The sequence below is a fragment of the Dipodomys spectabilis genome, unplaced genomic scaffold, assembly GCF_019054845.1.
Source record: "Dipodomys spectabilis isolate Male_0828 unplaced genomic scaffold, ASM1905484v1 ptg000051l, whole genome shotgun sequence".
NCBI lineage: Eukaryota > Metazoa > Chordata > Mammalia > Rodentia > Heteromyidae > Dipodomys > Dipodomys spectabilis.
In genome coordinates this window covers 23,270,313-23,294,346 of record NW_024870728.1, presented here as the reverse complement: position 1 = coordinate 23,294,346, position 24,034 = coordinate 23,270,313, and the positions used below count along the sequence as shown (strand labels likewise).

General features: G+C 35.6%; 1 protein-coding gene across 2 annotated transcripts in view; it reads left to right on the top strand.

Moving 5' to 3' along the window:
- Pard3b (par-3 family cell polarity regulator beta) overlaps positions 1-24,034 on the top strand; it is a 971,067-nt gene that overhangs the window by 409,145 nt on the left and 537,888 nt on the right. For both annotated transcript variants that reach the window (XM_042679102.1, XM_042679101.1), the window contains exon 4: positions 13,695-13,804. In XM_042679102.1, coding sequence (XP_042535036.1) covers positions 13,695-13,804 — 110 coding nt within the window. The remainder of the gene's footprint in view (positions 1-13,694; positions 13,805-24,034) is intronic.

Here is a 24,034-nt window from a genome sequence, read left to right as displayed (position 1 = left end):
ACAGACAGTAGAATAAAACCGTTTCTTGAGTGTTCCTTAGAGATAACAGTGGCTCTATAACCCACCACTTCCTCCAGTTCTGCCAAGGACTTTGAATGATCCAATAAAATGTAACGATCAAAGGTTGCAAATGCGGCTGATAAATCATGTAGATTTGTGCCCAGAATGCCTTAAATTGACTTATGGATGTTTCTCATTTATCAAGAAGGACTTGGTGATTTGAATTTAGTACTTTGATGTTGCCAGTAATTGTTTGCAACTGCAGCTCAATGGCCTGAAAGCGTTGCTTATTTCTCCCTGTCTGTTCTGGCAAAAAGCTAGCAACATATTCTTTTAGAGGATATTCTCATCTGATTGGGACCCTATAGCCTAAAAGGTAAGGCAAAAGGATGTTTCCATGAACACTTGGTACTGACGAGCATCCCTGCACTGAAGTCCCACACCAAATATGCTGCAACTTGAGTCGGTCATCTCAAGTCCATGTCTCCTCTGACACACACATGTTAAGATTACTTTATGGTTTTTACAAAGGAATTATTAAAGAAACTATGGGGGAAGGGTACTTTCACTTAATCTTTCAGTTAAGATTTTCATGTATTGATGAGGTCCAAATGTCTTTGCAAAAATTGTTTTAACCAGTTCCTCAATATATTAGAAAACAAAAGGTTACGGATTTTCTCCTATATGAAACCTCATAATTTGATTTCTGTTCAATTCACACACTCCCATTTTAATGCTTCCTAGTAAGGCTTATCAGATTCCACAGTCTTTTCAAGTGCTTGCTTCCCGTGGTCACTTCCTAACAATTTCCTGGGTGAGCACAAATCTGTTTCAATGCATGGATCTCGGGGCCAAAGACTCTGGTCCGTCTGCTACTACAAATACCTTAGTTTATACAAGGTTATCTTTTTATATGTCTTCTGCATTTAAAAATTCTCTTCTCTTTAAGATTCAGCTCCACCAAAGAATCTTTCTAGGTAAACTTAACTATTATCTTTCTTGCTATTTCATGGGTTGCTATAAATCCTATGCATATTGATTACACTCGTAAATATGTAACATCTAAGATAATAAACTATGGGACACTGAAAGATCAACTGACAGGGCAATAGATTCCTTCATAAACCACAGTAATTGACAAGATTGCAGTCAATATTTCAGAGCGCCTGCTGCAGTTGTTTAGCATTGGTGTTGATGTCACTTTCATGCTCATTTATCATTAAGTTGCAAGTGTGATAACATATGCAGCATCAGTGTGAATAGTGTTTGTTTTAAAATAAATGTTGATGCTAAAGAAAAAAGTGTTAGGTGAAGGGAAACAAACCTGACAATAGCAATTTATTTACATACTGGGGGCCTAGACCCTTTTTCTAATTGAAAAAAAAAAATTTTCACTGACTCAAATTCCAAAGATTTCTGGATTATAAAGTTGATCTTGGTACCAATATCTCTTTATATTTCCATTCTGCATGTATTTGTTAGGAACCTATTCTGAAAGGGATCCTAAGTATTAACTAAGGCAAGTTGCTTGCTATTAAAGAACTCTCAATGCATGTTCTGTATCCCATAGGTCTGCCTTTTCTATCACTTTTTCTCTCACACATTCTTGTTTAAGAACTTGTTTTATCCAATTTATTAAATGTCTATATGTATTTATTTACCATGTAGACCATCTGTCTTCTCTCAACAACCCACAAGTTCTAGAAGAGCAAATATTTGTGTGTCATGTGCTGATGTAGCCACAGTGCCTAGTATTGACTGCAGTATTGTAGACATACATTCAATGCTAATCAATTGATCATACTGAAAGAAGACTAGAAAAACACAACTATGTTATAAGACAAAGCAGGATGTAACATACTCTAAAAGTAGAAGCAGATCACATTTTATGGAGCTCTAAATACATGCAGTTTGGAGAGATTATTATTTAACAAATGGAACAAAAATTTTAAATACCACATTTACATAGACTAAATTATTATTTAGTTTGAGCATTAAAAAGTTACCTATTCAGGGGCTGGGAAGGTGGCTCAGTGGTAGTGCTTGCCTTACATGCATGAGGCCCTGGGTTTGACTCCTCAGCACCACATAAGCAAAAAGAAAAAAGCCGGAAGTGGTGCTGTGGCTCAAGTGGTAGAGCGCTAGCCTTGAGCTGAAGAGCTGAGGGACAGCGCCCAGGCCCAGAGTTCGGCCTCCCCCCCAAAAAAGTTACCAATTTAGTAAAGTTATATATTAGAGATTTCATAAAATATAAAAAATATGTAATAACTGCTAATATATTGATACTTGAATACTAGTAAGATTTTTCATTATAATTTTAACTGCATATTCTTATATCATCTCTTCATACACACTACCAGTTATCAGTCATGGGAATTTGAACTCAGGGCTCAAACACTTTCCCTGAGCTCTTTTTCTCAAGGCTAGCACTCTACTACTTTGAGCCACAGCTCCACTTCAGGTTTTTGAGTGGTTAATTGGAGATAAGAATATCATTGGTACTTTTCTGCCCAGTCTAGCATTGAACCGCCATCCTCAGATCTCAGCGTCATGAATAACTATGATTACAGGCATGAGCCACTAGCACCTGCCCATATTACCAGTTTAATAGAATACCTAGATAATTTAATCTTTACAGTAGCTGGAATAATCCATTCTTTGTGTTCAAGTAATGCTGGTTGAGATGTATGTGAATTTTAATTCTGTGCTGTATTTTCAAGTGTATTTCTGGGAGAGGAGAACTTCCGATTTGTCAAGGTGTCAGTGAAAATGAATTATCTGCTTACAGTTTTAAGCATCTAGTGAATGAATGAATTTTCCATAGACGTCTCCAGCTTTGTGCATTTCAAATCCTGTTCATCTTACTACGTCCACGTACTTCTAGTGTTGAATACAAAAGAACACAGTGCTGGCCATAGTGACACAAGTTTTTAATACTAACAACCAGGAGGCTAAAATAGATCATGAATTTGAGCTATCTAACAACACCTCATCTCAAAGAAATACTCACGCACAGACCTCTGTATAATTGTTGAGGTAATTTAGAATTTGTAGGATCCAGGGCACTTTTAGTCAATATCAAAAGGTCCTGCTTGGCATATATGACATAACCATGGACACATCATGAGCTGTAATTAGAGAAGTAGGTTAGAGAAAACACATAGATGCTTAAAGCCAAAACATGGAGCTGAAAGTCAGTGTGTGCATGTCGAACTCCTTTCCTTCTCCTCTACAATTCTGCATACTTGACTTATATTTTATATTTCCTATGCCTTTGTTACTATTCTTCTCTTTTGTGTAGTGTCTTCTTTTCAGACACTAGGAGCTTATCATTGTTATTAATATGACACCTGAGGCCTAACACTTGTGTACGACCAGACCTTTACTGACCTTAAACAAAATAAGCATATGGACAATATAAAATAGTTTGAATATTTTACAAAACTGTCAATATGCCAATAGATAGCATGTGAGAAGTGTAATAGCTGAAAATCCCTGCACTCTCAGGAATGGGAAGCATTATACTTGAAGTGGAAGGCATAAGTCCTAATGGAAGCCAGCTAAAATCCCATCACTTGTCTTTTCTAGCAGTGGGATTCAATGTAAGGAGCTTTCCAAATACTAAACAAGGCTCGGTCATGTGCATACTCACTTAAAATCATTGTATTCTCAAGGACTTCCCTGAGACTTACTTATAGTTGTTCTGTCCTTTGAACAAAATAGTTTTTTTTAGTTTGAAATGAAATAAAAACGGTACTAAATGTTAGAACTTGAACTTCATGGCTCTTTTCATGGCAATACTGGGAGTCTTTTTCCTAATGGAGTGACGTTTAAGGCTGAAGTTTTTGCACCACTAAAACTGAACTTGCTTTCTCTTGTGTGGTTTTCCCATCTCAGTGTCTGAAAGCATGTCACAGCTGCTGCATTCATCACAGGCCAGGCTCCAAAGTGGGTCAGGCAATCATGCAGTGAAAGTGATCTCTGCTCAGCACTTTGCCATAAATTGTACAGCTATTGATATCATTACCAATTTTTTTATGGGTCTCCAGATATCAGTGCTTGGGAGTTTGTTAGGCATCAGATGAAAAGCCCTATCTCACACCCATAAAAATCCACACAAAAGAAAATCTAGTTGTCTCCCAAAACAAATGATGCACCACTTTCACTAGTCTTATTTTATTGAGGTATTGACAAGAGTAATAGGAATACTGGCAAGGCATGTAAATCTTCCTCAAGAGAGATGCACTCCAAGAGAGTGGTACATGGGTACAACTATGGGTTAATATTTGCCTCTTAGCTATTTGCTTTCCACTATTCTTCCTTTTACTTGATTCTTTCAAAATCTTTTTGCTGACTTTATGAGATTAAAAGAATCATTAATGCTTTGAAGAGATATTGTTCCACTTATTTCTGTGCACTTGCCCAAATGGAAGATATGACCTCACAACAGAGAAGTGTCAAATGAATAAAACCATAGTAGGAATTGACTCCAAAAGACTTGGGAACCTAATTTCTGTGGACTTCAATTTTCTTATAGGCTATATAAATCATAGAGCTATCTCTGTGCAGATCTGGAATGAGGCTTTGGTGTAGCTCCTCCAACATGTTCATTTAACCCAAGAGAAAAGGTTGGACTTAGAGATGAAAACCTCACTGGAGGTGATAGAATGTGAGAGCCATCATTAGAAAACATGTTCCCTCAACTGCAGTCTTATTGTTCCATGTTTCTGGAGGACATAGTCATATTTAGTGTCAGACTCATTCATTCAGGAAATCTTAAAGTTCGAGATACATAAGAATTATTTTTCTCAGTGTTGAGCTGACTAGTTGCAAAGTCTATTCAGATAAGATTAGCATGAACTTATGGTACCTTAATTGATTATAAATAATGATTACCTACTATAATTTCTATTTATTTAACTATTTTAAATTTTATAACACCTCTCTATACAGCTACTTTATAATATAATAAAATTTTAAAATATTAGCAACTTGGAGTTTACTTTCATAATCATGAAAAATATGCCAATTTAGAGGCATTTCAATGTGGAACTTTTTTCTTACATATATTTATTTTATTAGTATAAGTATAGAGAATTAGAAGGAAAGTTGTGCAAACTGTACATGTACTTTAGTGATTTGATAATATAATACACTGAAGAAAATCCTTAGAACAAAGAACAATTGAGACTCTAAGATGACCAGCATTTATGTTTGTACACAAAAGCAGATAAGAATGGAAGTCCCAAGTGTCTTTTTCTTCGTATTTCCACCCCTTATTTTCCTCTAGGCTCTCTTTGATGAGATCACTAGCTGATCTTAATTCTAGATGGCCTTTTTTTTTTAGGACTCTTGGAAGATATGCAAGCATGTAACCCTTCCTCCCTATTTTCTGCATTCAGTACAACTACTAAACCTATGTGTATTTTTCCTTGTTTATTTCCTTCCTCTACCCACTCATTCTGGAAGTCAATTTGCCCAGTTGAAAATCTCGTCTTCAGTTTCTCATTCTTATCAAGATACTTCAGATTAAAAGCAAATGATCCTGACCTTCAGCGGGCTGAGGCCAAGATTTCTATTTTCTCCGAGACAATTTATGGTAGTTGCCAAAACATTTCCATGACCTTGTCCAAGCATATATATATATATATATATATATATATATATATATATATATATATATATACACACACACACACACACACACAAACATATATATATATATATATGCTTGTGTGTATATATATATATGTACATATATGAAAAGTTTAGATTGGCTTCATGCTTCCTCTCATTTGATGTACAGTCAGCTACCAAATCCTCAAGTTCTCCTCAGTGAATTTCTCTTTCTGCCTGTGACTACAGACACCTTATCAGACATCTTCACATCTCCTGCCCAGCCTCTCTGAGCTGGAACTCCCACCCCCTTGTTCTCACAGAATGCCATGTCAGCACTTTCTTGGCCACGACATTGGGATGAATCACACCAAGGTTGGTGAAACGCTGGTCTGGTTTTGCTCAGGAAGATAATTAACTATCTTTAAATATAAATAAATCTCTGAAACACTCATCATACAATTTAGAACATATGTCTCTGTGACTTTTGATGTAGGACTTAGGTTTAGAAGCATTGTTTATTTTTTCTGTTGCCAGCATCATCATGTGTTACAATTCTTCATGATCTTGATTTCAAGCTTTATAGCTGCCTATCCTTCAGAGCTCCCAAACTTAATATGAAATGACATTACCTATTACCTATCACTTAAGATGGTTCCATACAAACACCATCTTAAAGTGTGTGTGTGTGTGTGTGTGTGTGTGAGTGTGTAACATAACAGGTTATATAGAAAATACCTTAAGCTTAAATTTGCATTTATTCCTTATATTTCCCATTGTTGTATCATATTGATCTCTATTTTATTGCATTTTTATTTAGTTTATTTATCTAGTTTATTGCATATTTTATTTTTTGTGATTAAGTAGTTGTACAAAGGAGTTGGACCATTCATTAAATCAGTTTTTTTATTATAATGCATCTTAATCAATATTATTATATCATTATTCTCCCCTATACCTCCCAACCCAATCCTTCTCTTTAGTTGTCCTAGTTTTGTAGGCTACACATGGAATATGACTGCCTTTGAACTTCTAATTGCTACCTTTTTAAAATTCTTTTCCTCAAATGGAAGTAAGTGTTCTTGTTTTGGCCTGTTTTGTGACATTTAAAGTCATAAGTAATTCTTGTTGAATTCAAGTTTTGCCATCATTACGCTAAGAGTCTCATGAACTTTCTGTCCAGGCTGCCTTTGAACCACAGTCCTCAGATATCAGGTTCCTGAGTAGCTAGAATTACAGGAGTGAGCCACCTATGCCCAGCTCAACAATTTCTTAGGCAATTGACATACCATCATTGTACAGATGGCAATGTTCACTGAATAAATTGATTTTAAAAGGAAAGTAGAAACAAGAAAAGAGTACCACAACTGCAGTCTCAGGCCAGTGTTTGTTTTCTTTTCTCAGGTGACTTAAAGATTAAGTGGCTGACTTAATGTAAAATAAAAATTAGTCGAAATGCAACACAACACATTATTTTTAAAGTCAAGAAGAAAATGGTGGAACTCCATAAAGCTTTGGGTTACTTTAAAACATTTAACCTGACCAGTACAGTAAACTCAACAATCTAAAACTGGAAAAAACAAATTATAAGGAATTACATCGTAGCTTACAAGGTGCTTCCTCATTGCTATCAAAAGAAGTTGATTTAGAAATGGAAATTTCAGTCCCCTTTTTTGTTGCCAATCTTGGGACTTGAACTCAGGTCCTGGGCACTATCCCTAAGCTTCTTTTACTCAAAACTAGTGCTCTACCACTTGAGTCATAGTGACACTTCTGGCCTCCTCTGAGTAGTTTATTAGAGATGAGGGTCTCATAGACTTTCTGCCTGGACTGGAAAATGAGATTATTTTAGGGATTTTTTTTCAGTATTAGGTGTTGAACTCAGCACATCCTATTTGATAGACATGAGCTCTACCACTCAAGCCACACCTCCAACTCCTTTTTGCATTGGTTATTTTTAAGGTGGTATCTGGTTTCAGCTTTGGGGCTGTGATTTAGCTTTGGGGTTATGATCTTTTTACTTGTGCCTCCTTGTGTCACTTAGGGATGCAGTTGACATAATAGGCTCACATCATCACCCAAACATTGGATGAGATGGCATCTTTAGAACTTCCTTCAACTTTTCTCAAACTATGAGCCCCAATCTACATCTCTTGAAGATACAGATTACAGTTTTTAGTTATTATAATTGGCTCAATAACAGACACTTTTAATTACATTTTCTCAACTGAATCATGTATGTTTATATGCCAGAATATGTGTGTGTGTGTGTGTGTGTGTGTGTGTGTGTGTGTGTGTGTGTGTGTGTGTGTGTGTGTGTGTGTGTGTGTGTAACAACTATTCCTGGGTAATAAATACTTCCTTTTATACCAGTGTTAGTGCTTGAACTCAGGGCATGGTGCTGTCCCTGAGCTTTTTTGCTCAAAGTTAGTGCTCTATACCTTGAGCCATGTCTCCAGTTCTGGCTTTTTGGTGATTAACCAGAGATAAGAATCTCATGGGCTTTCCCGCCCTGGCTTTGAACAGTGATCCTCAGGTCTTTGCCTCCTGAGTGGCTAAGATTGCAGACATAAGACACTGGCACGCAATAAATGAATAAATTTTTCTAAAAGAAATTCGAGGGGCTGGGAAGGTGGCTCAGTGGTAGAACACTTGCCTTGCATGCCTGAGGCCCTGGGTTCGATTCCTCAGCACCACATAAGCAAAAAGAAAAAAGCCAGAAGTGGCGCTGTGGCTCAAGTGGTAGAGCATTAGCCTTGAGCTGAAGAGCTGAGGGACAGCACCCAGGTCCAGAGTTCAGGCCCACGACTGGACCCAAAAAAAAAAAAAAAAGAAAGCAATTTGAGGACATACGTCTAACACATTATTTTGTGGTATCTTGTTTTAACAAATAAAGTTAAATTGTTTAATATATATTTAAAAGTAACCATTCAAGTTTGTACTTCTAGTTAATATAATACAATATCTCTAAGGTGACAGTTCATTTTATAGCATTTGAAACATTAAAAACATTAAATAGTACCCATTACTATGCAGACATCTCACATCTTCATGTCTAATTTAAAAAATGAATGTAATTAATAACAAAAACAAAAATCAAACAAAATCAAACAAAAAACTTAAGTCAATGAACTAAAACTTCAAGATGGATAGATGATGGCTTAAGCATATCATCAACTAATTAGGAAAAAGGTGTCCTCTCTCTACTTTCCTTTTAAACTCCACATTTGAATGTCTCCTATTAAGTCACCTTCTAATTTTTCCTTGGCCCTCTTAATGTGTTAATAACAAGTGCAAATCGCTTCATATTGGAATTAATAATAAGCATCTTTAAATATGAGCTGTTACACAACCCATCTTTGTATGATTTTTTTCATTTACCAACTCCCATTTGGAGACAGCTGTCAGGAAAACACTGAGTGACAACTGAAGAACAGTCCTGGTGTTCATCACCAAGCAAGCAATGAGAAGTGCTGAAGTTGACACAGGAAAATCCTCTGATGTGCAGTAGAGTAGAAGCCACATTTCCCAAGTAAAGCTAATAAGAGGGAGACTGATTCCATCCAGAGTCACGGCCCCTACGGGAGAGAATAAGTGAAACACAACCTCCACTCTGAGGGAACTTAAATCCATACTACAGAGTAGATGAAGATGCCACAACTGTTATACAATTACACTGTTAATACAGTGAGTAGGAAAATGGACTTTGGTGTCACATAGATCGAGGTTCACTTTTATTGGCTCTGTGACAGTAGACTGGAACTGCTCCATGTCACAGTTTTATCACAGAGCCGAGAGGAGGGAGACATAAAATAAGCCACACAGGGCATACCTTGCTGTTTAAATTTCAAGTAGAAAGCCCATATTCCTCCTCTGCCACCGCTAAAAAGAAAGAACTATGTATTGTAGCATTGTAAGAAGTTTGGCTCAGAAAGCTAAACATTCTGAAAATCAAATTAAGTTTCATAGAATAAAATGTAGATGGCAATAGTAAAAGGTAAAGATACATGTGACAAATACATATATTATGTAAATGTAGAAAACCAAAAGCATGCCCGGCGCCGGTGGCTCATGCCTGTAATCCTAACTACTCAGGAGGCTGAGAACCGAGGATCACAGTTCAAAGCCAGCCCAGGCAGGAAAGACCATGAAACTCCTATCTCCCAGTAAACCACTAGAAAACCAGAAGTGGCGCTTTAGCTCAGGTGGTAGAGTGCTTGCCTTGAGCTGAAAAGCTGAGGGATAGCACCCAAGCCCAGAGTTCAAGCCCCACGACCGACAAAAAAAAACCAAAAAACCAAAAAACCAAAAGCATTTCTCTAAAGACAGGAATGAGATAAGGGTGTCCACTGCTTTTCAAAATAGTACTAGGATACCTAGTCATAGCAAACCCTAAGATATGTATTTAAATGTTTTTTTCTTTCATGCATTTGTTTCTAATGCATTTATAAGATTATTTCTTTGTTGCTTTGTATGTCCCTCCCCCACAGTATAACCCCTGCTTTCACTGCATTTGATGTCGGTATAATTTGTGGAGGGGAAGGGGAAAAACAAGTCGTTTAAATAAGGATACAGGTGGACCCGTTGCAACAATAAGAAGTACAAGTTGTCATGTTGAAAACGAACTTTACAACTTTGGTGGTGGGGTGGGGGGAGGATTGGGTGGGAGGGCTAGGGGAGGCTGGGAAGGGATGGGAAGGGGAAACAAAGGAGGAGGCTACAATGCTTGATAAGAAATGTACTCATTATCTTGCCCATGTAATTGTAACCCCTCTCTACAGTATTTTCACAATAAAAAATTAAAAAAAAAATAAGACTGGGAGGTACAGAAAGATATAAAAGGGATTCAAATAGGGGAGGAAGAAGTCAAATTATTCCCATTTGAAGATGATATGTTCTTATGCCCAAAAAAGTATAAAAGTTTCACCCCAAACTCCTAGATCTGATAAACATTTTAGTAACATAGCAGGATACAAAATCAACATACAAAACTCAGTAGCTTTTCTATATCCCACCAATGAACAGCCTGAGAAAGAAATCGGGAGAACAATCCCATTCAAAGTAACTTCCAAATAACAAATTCATGGGAATAAACTTAACCAAAGAAGAAAATCATAAGAGATCAAAGAAGAGAACTAAAGAATACACTAGAAGAAAGGCCTCTCAGGAATATACTGCCAAAAGCAATCTAAAATTCAATGCAATCTCCATTAAAACCTCAATGGCATTCTTCCCAGAAATAGAAATATCAATCCTAAAATTCATATGGTAACAAAAGACCTCAAATAGCAAAGTAATCCAGAGGAAAACAAAGGCAACATTTAGGTATCACATCAGAGTTCAAATTTTATACAGAGCCATAGTAACAAATGCACCACAGAACTTTCTGTCACACACACACACACACACACACACACACAATCATTAGACTTGTTAAAAGGGTAAGAGCAGGGGAGAAAAAGAGAATGGATTAACAATATTGAAACACATTGTATTTGTGAATAAAGACAACAAAACAAAACTCATTGAAAGATGTTGAAACACGGGAATTGAAAGGAGATAGAAAAAGAGAAAATAATGAGGAGGTCAATCTTATTGCAGTACAATATATTCATGTGTGAAATACCACTGTGAAACTCTTTTGAACAATTAACATATACTAAAAAAGTCAATGACAGAAATGTAAAAGAGGTCCTGCCCACTATACAACTACTTCTGGGAAAAGGAGGGTGAATAGATAAGGTAAATAAGATTAAAAAGTTTTATGGGCATATGTGGAAATGGAACAATGAAGCATGAGATTGGTTTGGGAAGTATGGTGAATGGAATGAGGGCAAGTAATGGAGCAGATGAATTTGATCAAAGTACATCATATGCATATCTGTCCAGATCAAAATAAAACCCCCTTGTACAACCAATACTTGTACAACTGGTAAATGCTAGTAAAATATGTGGAAGGGAAAAAAAACCAAAATAATCTAGTTTTGTGGTAGATACTGCCTTACAATAGAAACCAAAGATGTAAAGAATTGTTTTAAAGATGTACTAGAAAAGGAGTCAAAATAGGGGGGAAGCCTATTTATTAGCGTGTATTTAGCTAATGGGAAAAAAAACCCCACTATTTTCAAACTGAACGTTTCAGTTCAGTTTGCAAAAATACAATAGCATTTTTGGGAATCATACTTCAAAAGCCACCAGAGGCAAAATGCAAATAAAATAAGGAATACTAAGTATTTTAACACATAAATGCTTGTGTTTGAAGCCTTACTCTACACCAGAGTATATGATATTGGGAACAATAAAGATAAGCAATCAAGTGTTGCTAGTTATTCCTGGTTTATTTTTAAAGGAGAAAAACTGGAGAACCTGTATCATGAGCACACATACACTACAGCAGGCCAGGTCCTTGTTTTATTTAGCCAGACACATTGAAACTTAGTGGAAGCTAAGAGTTGGAACAGGACCAGAGTTTGTGGTTCAGTTTATTCTTGTTGGTGAGATTGTCCTCACAACATAGAAGTCTGCCACATTAAGTATAGCTCAATCCCTACTGACTATTGCTTATGTGTGGTCACGGTTTAGGCGACACTCAGGATTAGCTTAGAATAAGTCTCTTCACACATATATTTAAAAAGATTGCTAGATTCTTCAGCCAGTTAGCAGTTCCCAAGCCTAAGCTTGGGGGATAGGAGAGGAGAGAATGGAGAATCAGCTTTTAGTTGTCTGAATGAAGGTATTACAAATATTAAACAATCCTCTAATGAACTAGCAAAAGCAGGAAGTGGAGCTGTGACTCAAGAGGTAGAACACCAGGCCTTGAGTTAAAAAGCTCAAGATAGTCCCCAGGCCCGTGCTCAGGACCTGAGTTCAAGGTCCAGTACCAACAATAAAAAAAAAAGTTTTAAAAATTAGAGATAAAAGCAGGCAGGTTGGAACATAAAGTGTTGATTTGTTTATTGACAATAAAATAAAGAAATGTGGGCTTGGACATGATGCTGACTTTTGGCATAGTCTCTGTTCCTCAAGTAACATATTACCTTCTTATCATGAAAGAACATATCTTCTACAAAAACATTAGCAATTTTATGTTTTGTTCAAAATAAGAAGGTTTAAGCACATATACCATCAATTTTGCAAATGACTTAAACATAGATGAAATGTGTTCTTTAAACTGCAATTGCTTAATATATTCGGGGAATATGGATAAATGAGAAATTGCATTTCAACTGTTTTCTGCTCTTTTCCCCAAAGCATGTAAATAAAAAGTTCATTTTATGTGAGAATGATTTTTAAACTACAAGACTATTTTTTAAAATTTTCTCCATTGTGGCCAATTTCATATGAAACAAATTATTTTAGGCCTAATTGCAGTCAGAGCAGTTAGACTGTTAGCTCTACTAAAGTTGAATTTCATTTGAACTTTCTAATAGTATGATCTTTTTTCAGAATTTAATAACTGACTCAAATATTTAAGTCGATGCTTTTATTAAATTAAAAATAAATCAGGATATATTTTTAGAAGAACTAACTTATTTTCTTTATCAATGTTATCTACTTTAGAAGAAAAAGAAGAGTGGAACCAATCTCCCTGTGTATTTAAATAGACATTAAGGTTATAACCTCAGAAAATAATTTATTTCTGTGTGTATCATTGTCCAGAAGACTTGGTAATCACCAAATGGCAGTAATAACTATACTTCTAGTTCTACTGAATAGCAAATTACACTGACTGTGTGAACCTTTTGGTTCCAATCCAATCTTCTGTGTAATCACTCTCTAATATTCACATGTATTTCTTACAACATTTTTTTAGATTCCTGACTGCCTAACGGTTTCTGTGAAATGCAAGTCTTGTTTAAAATGCAGCAGTTGAAAGATTTTCTTGTTGTTGTTGCATGTGTCATTCTATCTTGACAGAAGGAAAGATCATTAAATGGATTAATTTACAAGCGTCCTTAGAAATAGAATGTTTTTACATAAAAGCATGTTGTAAACCTTTTTAATTAAAGAGCATTATGCCATATCCTCTTTTCTCCCCAGGTGTCTTCTGACCTCTCACCTCTTATTTTCTCCTGCAGGCACTCCACTGCTGGTGAGGAGAAGCAGTGACCCAGTGCCTGGGCCACCTGCTGACACCCAGCCAAGCGCTTCACACCCTGGTGGCCAGAGTCTGAAACCTGTTGTTTCAGTAAGTATCCTACAGTTTGCCTTTCTAGTGAGAGATCAAAGTGCCTTACCCTTACACTTCAGATACATAGTAACAAGTATGATAGTAGGTAGAATGATCTATCACTAGTGTGTAATTATGATAGCCACCATTATTAATATCAGACCCATTATGTACTAAACCCTGTGGGAAGTGCTTTACGTTGTCATCTAAACCTCCATATCAAGGTAGGCAAACCATTTTATTTTTATTTTATTGATGAGGAATTAAAACAGGAATTTTTGGTTCTGGGATGGAAGCCTCATAGCAAGGAAGTGATAGAGCTCTGAAGTAAAGATAAATGGCCTGCCTCTAAAAAGCATGCTTTGAACCAATGCACAACATTGTGACAATCTTCATTCTCCTGCTTCAAAACGCACAAGGATACAGCCTTTTCTAGTTCTAGTATGTTAACATAATGCTTTGTAAAAATCATACCACAGTGAATAGTGATACTATAGAATGTCATAGATATGTGGTATCAGTATAGAATTTCTAGAACTCAGTATTTGTACTAAAGAAAGTTAATAAATTAATAAAATTATATGCCCAAAATGGTTCTAACCAAATATACTTATGAGTGTCATATTTATACTTAGTAGGTTAAGTAGACAATAATATCCTGAAGAGATGTCTTCCTTCCACATAGGCCTGTGACATCTTTCTGCTAAATCATCCGTTTGCTTTGAAGAGCTATAATTGTGATTCATCTATCTAAATAGCCTGAGAGATTTTGCTTAATAGCCACATATCAGTGTAATAAGCTATCTTTATTAATGTAACCATATTAAAAAATTCTCCTAAAAGCCAAGCCCTTTGCCATCATGCCTTACTACCAATAGTGCTTTAAGAAAAGAAACATTTTATAGGTGTACCAAGATGCTGAGTGAGTTAGAGTCTTCCAGTTTGGTTTATAATTTTGTTATCCAGAACCAGTGCAATGTGTATGAGATGGGAATTGCTCTACTAAGCAAATGGATGTTTTACTAATAGATTTGTGGCAACACATTGGCATACTTCCTTTCTGAAACAAGGAAGCAATGTCTTGAAAGCATTTTAAGTGTAATGTTATCTCACTATTCTGTTAAAAACTGTATCCTTTTAAGGAAATATATATTTAATGGAGCATTACTAAAAATTAGCACTGTAGACTAGTTTGAAGATAAGATATGGTATGGTTTTGTGTGTGTGTGTGTGTGTGTGTGTGTTGGTCCTGGGACTCAGACTCCCTTGAGATTTTTAGATCAAGAATAGCACTCTTCCACTTGTGCCTTAGTTCTACTTTCAGCTTTAAGTGGTTAACTGAAGATAAGAGTCTCACAGACTTTTCTGCCTAGGCTGGCTTCAAACAGCAATCCTCAGATCTCAGTCTGCTGAGTAGCTAAAATTATAGACATAAGCCACTGATGACTGGAATGCTCTGGAAAAACAAAACAAACAAATCCTATATTCACTGAGATCATATTAAACCTATATACATTGGGCTGAAGGAAAATAACTGTAAAAAATGAGATAATAATTGCCTAAAAGAAATAAGTACTACTTAGTGTTTATTTTTATTATGTTTATATAACCTAAAATGAGTGAGTCTAATTAGTCTCTTACTATTGTTTGCATGAAGAAAATTTATCAGTGTTTATCTCTACCTTTTTTTTTCTCAGTACTTAGACTAACTGAAATCATATCAATATTGTTTCTCTTAACAGGAAATTAGGGCTACTGTCTTTCTGATAGATTTCATAGCCTCATAAAATACAACATAAGTGAGTTCTGAGTTGCATTGTGTATCCAGAACATAAATTATTGTAGCGAATATATATTTTCTCAATCAAGAAGAAATACCGGCACCCCAAATCTTTGTACTTTAGTTTTATCCAAGTTACTAAACAGGAGCCAGTAAGCTCTATATCAACAGAAAAAACAAAAATAGAAACAAAAAAAAACCTATTTTCTCTCTCTGTACATGATGACATACAGACATGAGCCACAGAATAGAGCCTGGTCTTCTTGCCAAAGGGTAGAAGCTGTTTTAGGCTTCTCTTGCTTCTAGAGTAAAAAAAAAAAATCTACAAATAGTATAATACTTAACAATCCAAGCCATGTTTTTTTTTATCTTTCTCTAATATAAAGCCAAGTATGTGGAAAGGCTTAGTGTATGAGCTTTGTACATAGGGAATGGAAGACCTGTGGAAGACTGGGGAAAAATTCCTGTACCTCTCAATAGTTAACCTACTTGATGATTAATGGTTAATCTAACTTACGTACTCTCTATTCCAATCCCACTCCCAACACACACCACCAGGTAAATGTTTAGCTGCTCTTAGGTCTGGGAAATACTTTTATTTCTTCTGCAAAGAATCAAAACAGTCAGTAAGTAATAATGTTTAGGAATATCTATTTTTTCCCAGAAATATAATCCATTTGTATGTGTACATGTGTTTATTATATCTTTACTTATATGTTTCTGTATTCCAAAATTATGAACTATTTAGACTTACACTATTCAACATAACAGTCCCTAACCACACATTGATTCTGAGCATAAGAAGGTCTTCCAATCCAAATTAAAATGTGTTTTAAGTGAAATATGCACACTGAATTTCAAAGAGTAAAGTATAAAAATAATAGAAAAGGTCTTCCTAAATGATTTTATATTGACTTTGTTCAAACAATAATAATGACTACATTTGGTATTATGGATTGAATATAATATTAAAATTATTTTCACCAATTTCTTTTTCACCTTCCATAAAAATTTTAAATTATACCTGTAGGTCTTAGTCTATTTCAATGTTGAGTGATCCTCTAGGCAGAAGTAAAATTGGGTACAGAAGTAATAAAATGGTTTGGAAGCCTTACGGGAAGATTTTCAAACTCCATCTCATCTCTTGGGTGATGGAACATTCCTGCCCATTGTTCTGACATATGTATTAATAGCATCCCCACTATATCTCTGAGCTATATGGATGAAAGTCATGTTGTATTCTGCACATAGCCTATATGTAGTTGCTTTCGTTGTTTGCTCGGTGAGAAGAGAGAGAAGCATCTTTCAAGAGAACCAGACAAGTGCCACATCCCAACTCTTACCTGGGGCTTCAATATGGCAAAGACATGAGCCCAAAGGATGTGGACATCACATTCTTTTCTATATATCAGATACCACAAATTTCCATGCTGCTCACATCACTTCAGCCATACAGTAGTTAACTTCTTTCATTTGAAAGCAATGAGGAATATGAAGTGTGTGATAATATAGCTCTCTAGCAACCAGTGTGAGAATAATTTTTTTTAAAGCATGTTCTGTCGCATTTCAATCCAATATCCAAGAAGTGGGGGGGGGGGGCAATCAGAATTCCCATCTCTTAAATAAAGTGTTCACATGTAAATAATTCACAGATGGCAGCACCCCAAGTGGCTCATGTTCAATCATTTCTAAGAAATGAAAGTTACTCATAATCCACAGCATACGAATCTGAAGAATGAATTTTTGACACATTTGATTATGTTGAAATATTGCTTTTAAAACCACAGTTGATGACTGTTATTTTTAGTTGGAGTTCATTAGGCTTACTGTAGAGAAATGATATTTCACTGGTGCTCAGAGATACTTGTTTCTGAAAAGTTAAAGAAGTTGTTCTTTTCTGATGATTAAGTTGTTATGAATTGGATGTTTGAGATGTGTGCAGTGAAATACATTAGAACTTTTAAACGGGCCTAAAATAATACAAACATACATTCATGTATACATATATACAGTCCTAAATTAGAAAGAAAAATCTGATTTTCTGTAAGGTCAAATTCTATAGCCACATTGAGAAACCGCCAAAGCAGCTTTTCATTAAAATAGTACCAGAACAGCATGGAAATTTGTTTCTTTCCTTTCTCCTTTCATATCAAAATAGAGTAGTTATTAATGTGCAAATAACAAATGGTTATTGGTCCTTCAAGGCAGTAGCAAATTTTATTCCACTGACTGGTTTTGAATTAAGGAAGAGAATCCTAAGGACAGGATATTTTAGTGACAGTCTGCTTATTGGAAGTCTTACCTTCCTTTCCTTTATTGTAACCTAGTGTTCTTGGCTTAAGGGCATACCATAAAACCAGGCCCTTGAAATTGATGTTCCTGAATTTGTGGACTGAGGGAAACTCTAAAACAGATGTGATTTTTTTTCTTAATATCCGGTTAACTACTATGTTGTTTTATGTTTTAATGGCTGTTTATAGTTTTGAATTTAACCCTTAAGGCAGACTGATCCCGCAGGGTGAGTAAATTAAAAAGTGGATTCCTGAAAATTATGGTAATGTTGTTGTTCTCCTTTGGTAAAAGGACCTTGTTTTATATCCATTACTTGTTTTACATGACTAAAATTAAGAAAATATTAATATGATCTCTTTAAGTTTAAACCTATAATACACACATCTTCATCTAAAAAAAAAAGCTGAATTTTTTTATGATTGTTAAATGAGAAATCTATGGGTGATTTCAAGGTATCTGAAAGTTTCACCAAAGTAGTATGGCATCAATATGTGTGTATATATTTGGTGTGGGGTGTGTGTGTGTGTGTGAGTGTTACATGAAAAGGACTCACTCTTCACATTTTAAAAAGATAACAGTATATCACAATCAAAAACAACTGTTTTAGGATTAGAATACATGATACTTGGCAAGTAGCGATTCTTGAGTCTGAAGGATGATAATGATGAAGTAGAAAATTTTTCATTCTCATCATGAAAATAGGTAATAAATAATTAAAATTATTTTGTATCCTTGCCTTCGTTGTCCAGCATGTAGTATATAATTTCATAATTTCAAGGTTTTAAGCTGAGTAGCATGTCTCAATTTTCTGATCTGAGGAACTGAAAATCCCTGTTTATTCATTAGCAGCACAATTTTCAGCTATTCTAAGATTAAGGATGAAAGATGCAGATGGTTCTGAGGAGACACTCTAAGGAGAAATATTTCCAGTACTCCAGAGTATATGCAGCTAGGAACAGGGTGATGAAGACAATGTTCACCAGATATGTAGGCATCTTATCAACAAAGCTGTTGGCAAGGCTCTACTAGGTCCAGAACAATTAACAACAGCATTCTTTGAATAACTTGTATGTAGTATGATGGAGGCTGATCTGAGCATTTCCCCTTTATATGCCACATAGCTTCTCAAGTACGTCATATAAACGGAAATTAGAGTCAATGTTTCTCCTAGAATGAATGTTCTCGGATTCATGAAAGATATCACTGAGCTATTACAGCTAAAATTAAATCACTTGTTAGGATTAAAATCACCAAATTGCCATGGAGATATCAGAAGACATTTGGCTGTGGGTTGCTAATCATCCAACAAAGCAGCAAACCACGACGTGTCTTCTTTTGTATTTATTCCAAATTTGTCTGTATATAGTGAAAACTGAACAAGTTTACTTCAAAACCCAACACAAAATTTAGCAAACAGTCTGAATGACCAAATCATATTTTCTATCCATCAGGCACACAGTTAAGTGGCTATGGAAACACTAGAATAGAATAACATTTGTAGATACCATGGCGTGCTGAAGGCAAGGCTCTATTGTCTTCCAATGAGGAGCGATGGATGCCGAGGAGCTTTGCGGATGTGGGGAGGCAGAGGAAGAAATAGCATGTAATATGTAATTGTATTATTTAGAGATACTGAAGCCTACAAAAGGTTTTTTGTTTTTCTTTCCCCCCGACACAGTGATTTAATAATAGTCCTGGTGTTTGTAGCTCCAGCTGTTCACGCTGTGTGCTGATAAGGCCAGAACTTGGAGACACATTGCAAGGATGCTTTTCATATGGCTTTGTTTTTAAGAGATAAAGCTGCCATCCAATATTTCATGATGCTAAATGTTTACTTAGTTTGGCAAGTTTGGGCAGCTTAATTTCTAAAGCAGTTATGCTTGTAAGATTCCAGTTCAGGTAGGGAAAATCCAGAAATCCAATTCAATCTCCAGCACACTTTCTTTTTTCTTTTTCCTTTTCTTTTTCTTTTTGTCAGTTCTAGAGCCTGAACTCTGAATCTGAGCACTGGTCCTCAGTTCTTCAGCTCAAGGCTAGCATTCTACCACTTGAGCCACAGTGCCACTTCCTGCTTTTTCTGCTTATGTGGTGCTGAGGAGTTGAACCCAGGGCCTCATGGATGCAAGGCAAGCACTCAACCACTGAGCCACCTTCCATCCCCATTTTATTTTATTTTAATTTTTACCATATCTTGCGGATGGCAAACCAAATCCAGATTATCTGTTTTATCACTGCTTAGAGATCTTGAGATATTTGATCCTTGCTTAGGTGTATGCTTCCACATTATTCTTCTTGGATGTAGACCCAAACTGATCATTTAAAGAAAGCTTATTATAAAGAAGTCTCTTTCAGAAATAAAAAATCAACCATGTCTTTTCTTGCTGTTTGTTCTAGATAGGTACATAATGAAAATTAGATGTGTTTTGCTGACATATCAAAATAGATTGATTAATCACTTAGATATCCAACTTTTCTGCTGTGTGCTTTCTGGAAAGCCTAAGATGTGATTCCTTTCCTCAGGAAATGTATAGCCTAGTTCTAGAGACCAGATCTACAGCATCAGAATACCTTATCTGTTCATAGATCAGATTACCAAATAATACATTTTTAGCAATCAGTTTGAATATTCTCTGCCATTAGTCTGGGCTTGAGCACTCTGCTTAACCTCCCTCACCCCAGGAGGGAAATGCTCTGTGAAGTTTCTCTATTAGCTCTTATCTCCCTGAAGTAGAACTACTGGTGAGCTTCTCTGCATATTTTCAAAACTGAACTTCTCACAGGCCTGGGCAATGTATTCATTTTTGAATCCAAGCCCCCAGGCACAGTGCCCTGTACATGATAGGTTATCATAAATACATGACTACGTGATTTTTCCATTTCTGAGATGGCCAAACTTCTAAGCAATTTTAACTCATCTTGTAAAGATATATACTTTGTAATGAGGTGTGTATATGTATTTGTGTAGATATGTATGATTTAGATTTTGAAATTTCTGTTTCGCTTACTGGTGTATTCTTCTTCAAATTATTTCAGTTAAGAATTTTCTGCTTCTGAAAAATGTTTGTCATAAAAAGAGAGAGATGGTAAAAATTAAAATAAAATAAAATGGGGATGGGAAGATGGCTCAGTGGTAGAGTACTTGCCTTGTATCCATGAGGCCCTGGGTTCAACTCCTCAGCACCACATAAAAAGAGAGATATTTGAATGTAATTTTGCCACTTTATGTATGGGCTGGTGGCTCAGGTCAGCAGTTTGAATTGTGAGACCCACTTCTTCTTATTAGAGCTCTAGCAATAACTCCAGTGTAGAAATTGTTTTTTGGAGAAAAAGTAAAAATTATCAGAAAAGAACCAGCTTTGATAATTCTACATGTGAGCTATTGTAAAGAATAATTTTGGAAGTTACCCGATACATAGAGAACAGACAATAGCTAGTGTGTGGTAGCATCGACTATCTGCATAGTACTCCTTTGCAAACAAAACGCTTCTATAATCATAAACGTAGTAAGTTTAGTAGGTTTAGCCTTGTAGTTTTCTAGTAATTGTGTTCAATTTTTTTAAACTTTTTTCTTAAGAATTTCATGATACTTTCTTCAACCATTACATCTAAGATTTTTCCCACCTGAATTGTCTTCTATCTTCTTTAAGATTTTTTTTCAATTTTTCACTGATACGGCAAATGGGTTAATTAAAGAATGTCAGAACATTTACAAGATATTTCTCCACAAAGCACTAAGAAACATCTGATTCTCACTTTAGCAGATCCAATTTGCAATATGGTTTGAAATTTGCTAAAGATGATGTTTGAGGTAGTTTTCTTCTAAAAGTCAAAACTCTGGTGTCCTGGCTACATCAATAACTGTGACCCTGAGAAAATTATTTAAATTGTGGTGATTTTTATGTATCTAACAGGACATACTAAATAGAGAAACCATATGAATTCCAGTTGTTGTTAGTGACTTAAGGATCCGAACGAGTGACTTCAAGATGTCAGATGTGAATTATTAACTTGGCACGAATGAATGCAACTTTCAATTTTATTTCCAAGTCTTAGAATTCAGAAGCATTTATATAATGTTCCATCTACAACACCAGTGTCTGTTTTTATTTGCCAAGTGAACAATAAACAGAAATAAATATTTTTTAATATACCCACACAGAGGCAGCAGCATAAAAGCCTGCCTCTGCATAAGTATTCGCACATAAATTCTTTGGAGGAAAGCTAATAATCACGTGCAAATAGTCATACTACTCTATTTGAGACTTGATGTCCAGTGTAAGAATTGTGTCATCTGTATGTTTTGATATTTTAGTAAAGAACTCACATGCCCTGGACATTTTGTAAAGATCGATGGTATAGGTGGAAAAGCTTAATGGGAATTCACTTTGAGAAGAAGCGAGACAACTGGTACTGAAAGGAAAAAGAAAAGTTTCTCTCTCTTTTTTTTCTTTTAGGCATACTGTGATTCATAAACTTCTCTTCTGAGAGGGAATTGGTGTTTTTTTTTTTCTCTCACAACAAACTTTTCTAGAGTACATGTTTCATTTTGGTTACTGCTTTCAAAGTCTAGTAGGAAGTCACATTGTATGGACATTTAAAAGACTTTTCTTTCTCAGGAGGGCAGCTCTTTTCCTAATAGCTCAGTGCTATAAAATAGAGTTCTGATTTAGATGAATCACATTTTAAAAGTAGCTACTGTGTGTGTTTTATGCTGTGGAAACATGCAGCGTGCTCGTAAGCAGCATGTGAGCTTGTCACCATCCAGCTTTTGATGTCTGATTAGATGATCATAGGGACAGCTGGAGTGAGTTAGTTTTGAAGTTGCTGATGTGAGGCAGTAGAGAATCTGAAGCTTTCTGACAGGTTTAAGTCAGGTTGTTTTTTTTTTTAATTTTTAAAAATTTTTATTGCTACTTTTAGCAAAGCTTTTAAAACATAGAATTGGCTAAAAATCATTTCACACTGACATAGCCTTGGTATTTTCTACCTATATTCCGTCTTTATTTTCTGGATTGAGCTCTCCATTTTTAAAGCAAAAATGAATAAGAAGTATTAGCTGCAAAAAAAAAAAAAAAAAAACTGTAAAAAGCTATCCTTCTGCAAAAGGAAATGGTAGATAATGAATGCAATCAAGTCAGAATTGATTGACCTGCTTATGGAAATGATCACCTCCCTTTCTTCTGCCTTTTACTTCAATAAATGTCAATCACCAAAGTCTTCTTCCTTTTAATTTGTGGATAAAATATATTTGACATACAGTGGGGTATTTACAAAGATCCAAAGATAAACAACAAGGCATCCAAGCAACCAATCATGTGACAATAGGATGTGTGCTTATAGCACCTTTAAAAAGCTCATGCTGTAAGGCGCTGGTGGCTCACGTCTATAATCCTAGCTACTCAGGAGGCTGAGATCTGAGGATCACGGTTCAAAGCCAGCCTGGACAGGAAAGTCCATGAGACTCTTATCTCCAATGAACCACCAGAAAACCAGAAGTGGCGCTGTGGCTCAAGTAGTAGAGAGCTTGTCTTGAGCTGAAAAGCTCAGGGATAGCACCCAGGTCCAGAGTTCAAGCACCTTGACCAACAAAAGAAAATAAATAAATAAAAATAAAAATAAAAAGCCTAAGCTTTGGTATTCTCATATTTGTATTTAGTAGTTTCATAAAATGCAAGCATCGTTTAAGGATTGTATAACTTATTATCTGCTGAGACTTCCTATCCAAACTGTTTGGGGCCAGACGTGTTTTAGATTTGAGATATTTTTGGATTTGGGGGAAAACATATATATGTATGTATATATAACATGTGGTATCTCAAGGACAGAACTGAAATCTAGACATGAAATCATTTGTCTCACAAAGACCTTATAAACATAGCCTGAAGGTACTATTGCACATAGTCTTTTTAATGTGCCTGAATTTTGACCTCATCAAATGAGGTCAGGTGCAGAATTTTCCAGATGGGACATCATGCCAGTTTTCAAATGCTTTCAGATTTGGAACATTTCAAATTTAAGGTTTTCAGATTACTGATGCTCAGTCAGATGAGATGTTCCTTTATTCTTTGAATAAAATGAATTTATACCTATAATATGTAAATATGTATACACACAAACATATACACACACATGCATATAGCACCTTGACTTCCTGCTGAACATCACTGACAATTTCC